General features: G+C 55.9%; 1 protein-coding gene across 1 annotated transcript; it reads left to right on the plus strand.

Moving 5' to 3' along the window:
• The first annotated feature begins 294 nt into the window (after positions 1-294).
• On the plus strand, positions 295-3,182 carry LOC110298263 (intestinal-type alkaline phosphatase). Its single transcript, XM_021167402.1, has 11 exons — positions 295-361; positions 445-561; positions 679-794; positions 924-1,098; positions 1,177-1,349; positions 1,585-1,719; positions 1,801-1,873; positions 2,003-2,137; positions 2,211-2,402; positions 2,600-2,713; positions 2,800-3,182. Exons 1-11 carry the CDS (start codon positions 295-297, stop codon positions 3,180-3,182), a joined length of 1,680 nt encoding a protein of 559 aa, XP_021023061.1.
• The last annotated feature ends 1,352 nt before the right edge of the window (positions 3,183-4,534 follow it).

Genomic DNA, 4,534 nt, shown 5'->3' on the forward strand with positions numbered 1-4,534 from the left:
CCCCCCTCCCTACCCGGGGAAGACACCGAGTGCTCACACAGAGCCTACTCGTCAGGACCCCCAGCCCAGGCTGGGTTAGACACACCCTGCCATTTTTCTCTAACAAGCAGGAGTTCAGTTCAGTTCACGGGGATGGGGTGGGGCCAGGATGGCCACTTTGATCCATGGGAGGGGCGTGGGGTTGTGCAGTTAGGAACAAAGTCTCCCCCTATTTAAGTCCAGGCACTCTGTGCTTTAGTTGATCCCTGGTGTCTCATCTCCTTGTCTGCTGCTGTCCCGCCACCAGCCCCAGCCATGCAGGGCACCTGGGTGCTGCTGCTGCTGGGCCTCAGGCTACAGCTGTCCCTTAGTGTCATTCCAGGTAATGAGGCTCCTTCCGATAAACACCCCATTCCCATCCATGGCCCTTCATGCTGACCCTTCCTCTGCTATTCCCTTGGCCAGTGGAGGAGGAGAACCCGGCCTTCTGGAACAAGAAGGCAGCCGAGGCCCTGGATGCTGCCAAGAAGCTGCAGCCCATTCAGACATCAGCTAAGAACCTCATCATCTTCCTGGGAGACGGTGAGTGTGTGAGCGAGGCCTGGCCACCCTGCGGCCCTTGTACTCCAAGTACCTAGGGCCACTGGTGGGTACGGAAAGGCCGCAGAGTTCAGTCCTGACGAGGTTCTGCTCCTTCAGGGATGGGGGTACCCACAGTGACAGCCACCAGGATCCTAAAGGGACAGTTGGAAGGTAATCTAGGACCTGAGACACCCCTAGCCATGGACCGCTTCCCATATATGGCTCTGTCCAAGGTGAGTTCTTAGCCACATCTGAAATGTGAGGAAGAGACTGATGGGGATCCAGGGCAAGGGAGGCAGAGAGGCTTGGGTGAAGAAATAAATGTCTGCTTTGAGCCCAGTTAGGGGTGTCTCTGTCCCCAGACATACAGTGTGGACAGACAGGTTCCAGACAGCGCAAGCACGGCCACCGCCTACCTGTGTGGGGTCAAGACCAACTACAAGACCATCGGCGTGAGTGCAGCTGCGAGATTCGACCAGTGCAACACCACATTTGGCAATGAGGTCTTCTCAGTGATGTACCGTGCCAAGAAAGCAGGTGAGTTGGAGCCAGGCTCAGCGATGGGGGGTAAGCCTCGGGGACTGGATGTCTCACCCTGACCTTTGCTGTCTTCAGGAAAATCCGTAGGCGTGGTGACCACCACCAGAGTGCAGCACGCCTCTCCCTCGGGCACATATGTTCACACGGTGAACCGCAATTGGTATGGGGATGCTGACATGCCTGCCTCGGCGCTGCGGGAAGGTTGCAAGGACATTGCTACACAACTCATCTCCAACATGGACATTAATGTAAGGAATAAAGGGTAAGGGAGAGGGGAAAGGGGAGGGGGAGGAGGAGAAGGAGGAGGAAGGAGGGGGAGGGGTGGTCCCAGGCAACCTGTAGACTGAACTCCCTGGATCTTCTGGGGTCTTTGAGGGCTGGGTAGTTCAGTTCCCACATACCTGGTGAGGAGCTAGGGACTGGCAGGAAAAGGAGGCAGAAGACAACCTAAAGTTCACCTTCCTTCATCCTCTCTGACCACAGGTGATCCTTGGTGGGGGCCGAAAATACATGTTTCCTGCTGGAACCCCAGACCCTGAGTATCCAGATGATGCTAATGAGACTGGAACCCGTCTGGATGGCAGGAATCTGGTGCAGGAATGGCTGTCAAAGCGCCAGGTGACAGGCTGCAGAATATTAGTGGTACAGTGGAGACCAGGGAAGGGCTTTGGACCTTACCAGTTGCTTATGTCCCTCTAGGGATCCCAGTATGTTTGGAATCGTGAACAACTCATTCAGAAGGCCCAGGATCCGTCAGTGACATACCTCATGGGTAATGGCCCCACACTTCCTGTACTGGTACACCTCACATGGCAACCACTGAGCCTCTGTGTATATATGTACCATGACCCCACTGCCAAGCTTGGTGGTCACCAGTATATATTTTGGTTTTGTCCCTCAGGCCTCTTTGAGCCTGTCGACACAAAATTTGATATCCAACGAGACCCCCTGATGGACCCATCTCTGAAGGATATGACAGAGGCGGCCGTGAAAGTGCTAAGCAGGAACCCCAAAGGCTTCTACCTCTTTGTAGAGGGTGAGTCTCCAAGCTCCCATGGAAAGAGGGGACGATGGACAGGGACAGGCTCAAGCTCACTGGCTTCCTGCAGGGGGCCGAATCGACCGTGGTCACCATCTGGGCACAGCTTATCTGGCGCTGACTGAGGCTGTGATGTTCGACTTAGCCATTGAGAGGGCCAGCCAGCTCACTAGTGAACGGGACACACTGACCATAGTCACTGCTGACCACTCCCATGTCTTCTCTTTTGGTGGCTACACACTTCGAGGGACCTCCATCTTCGGTAGGTTCGGGAACAGTGGCAGGCTGTCAATTACGTACAGAACTACTTCCATCGTTTTCTCTGTCTGTAAAATGGACAGAAAGGGCACCTGCCTTGTGGGGATCTAGCAACGACTGAACCACTGGCCAGGCAAAAGGCGGGGGCTCGTCTAAGCATCATTCCTTGGCAGGAAAACGTGTCTCTCTTCCCCCATGCAGGGCTGGCTCCCCTCAATGCTCTGGACGGCAAGCCCTACACCTCCATCCTGTATGGCAACGGCCCAGGCTATGTCGGTACAGGGGAAAGACCCAACGTCACCGCCGCTGAAAGCAGTGAGTGCGGTGGGGTGGCTTGCCTGAAGGTCGGGCAGAGGTGACTCAGATCAGAGATCATCTCCCTTAACATCTTGTCCCTCCAGGTGGCTCATCGTACCGGCAGCAGGCTGCTGTGCCGGTGAAGTCGGAGACCCACGGCGGGGAGGACGTGGCGATATTCGCGCGTGGCCCGCAGGCACACTTGCTGCACGGAGTGCAGGAGCAGAACTACATCGCACACGTCATGGCCTTCGCAGGCTGCCTGGAGCCCTACACCGACTGCGGCTTGGCGCCCCCTGCAGATGAAAGCCAGACCACTACGACAACCCGCCAGACCACCACCACCACCACCACCACCACCACCACCACCACCACCACCCCAGTCCATAACAGCGCCAGAAGCCTGGGCCCAGCCACCGCCCCGCTGGCTCTGGCGCTGCTAACCGGAACACTGATGCTACTACTAGGGGCTCCTGCGGAGTCCTAAACTCCAGCACATCTAGGCTCCACCCACCAGGTCCCACGCCCTCACCTGGTCCTTCCCTTCCCTGACCTCAGTGCTCCCTGCATTCTGGGTGCGGGCTCTACCCCAGGATCCTCTCTCTCTGTCTTTCTGCTACTGGCCTCATGTCTAGCCCTACCTTGCATTGCAGCTTCCCGGTTCCTACCCAGGCACTCACAAAGGGCAATCACCTCTGAGCTAGCAGCCAGCCTCAGACCTCACAGAGTTACTTCTGCCCAGGCAGCATGACCACCATGGCCTTGACCCTCCCAGGGCAATCCGGACTCTCCTTTTGCCCTCATCCATCAGCCCCTAGCAAAAGATAGGATCCCAGCAAAAATTTGTGGAGGACCAAACATGCACCTACCCATTGGCACTCTCTCTGAGCTTGAATCCATCCTTACAGGCTCTGTACCCAGGACTAAGGCACAAGAGAACACAGAGAGAGGCTGTCTTCCCACTACTCCTCAGTCTAATCTGCTAGCAGGTGGCAAGGCTGCGGTGCTGGGTACCCCTAGCCAGCCTTTGACATAGTTCTTCCTCGATGTCTCTGGGCCAGCTCCACATTCAGAACCCATCATGGGCCCAGCCATACCAACCCACAGATCGAAGATTCTGAAATCGTTCAGCCCTTTCATGTCTATTGCCCAGCTAGGAGATTCAAGGAGCTGTAATCCCACCCCACCCTCAGGTCATCTCAGGCTGCACCTAAATTTCTGAACTGAGAAAAGTCCCTAACTTCCCAGGTCTGCATTCCCCAGGGGAGAGTCAATAATAAAGAATGTATGCAATACAATGGCAATAGTCATTTTCTTTTTCTTCGGCTCAAAACCAGAGCCTAGTGCCTACTAGGAACGTGCTCTGCCACTGATCCACAGCCCCATATCATTTCCTCCCCTCCCCTCTCCTCTTCCCTCTTCTCCTTCCCCTCCTCTCCAATGACTCTGTAGCCCAAGCTGGCCTCGAAATTATGGCAGTCCACTTGCTGCAGTCTCCCAGATGCTGGGATTTTAAGTGTGAGCCACACTCCTGGCATCTTAGTAGGACCTTTGCAGGAGGAAAGCCTGAAGTGTCTGGAGCACTGAGTTCAGATGGGGAGGGGTGGGTAATGGTGGAGCTCAGTTGGAGAGAGACAGCCAGCTGAGCAAGAATCCTGAACGAGGTGAAGGCCTGAGCAACACCACACAGCAGTGCAAAGGCCCCAGGCTAGTGATCAGCTGGGGAGGTTGCAACGACTGGGTCAGAGAGGGTGGCTGGGACAGAGGGTGCAAAGCTTGAGCTGCAAGGAGCTGTGGGAGGAGAGGAAGAACTTTAAAATCCATGGCGGTGCGGCCACA

Source organism: Mus caroli, unplaced genomic scaffold (assembly GCF_978045245.1).
Source record: "Mus caroli unplaced genomic scaffold, Mus_caroli_1 scaffold_1, whole genome shotgun sequence".
In the NCBI taxonomy this organism is placed as follows: Eukaryota; Metazoa; Chordata; class Mammalia; order Rodentia; family Muridae; genus Mus; species Mus caroli.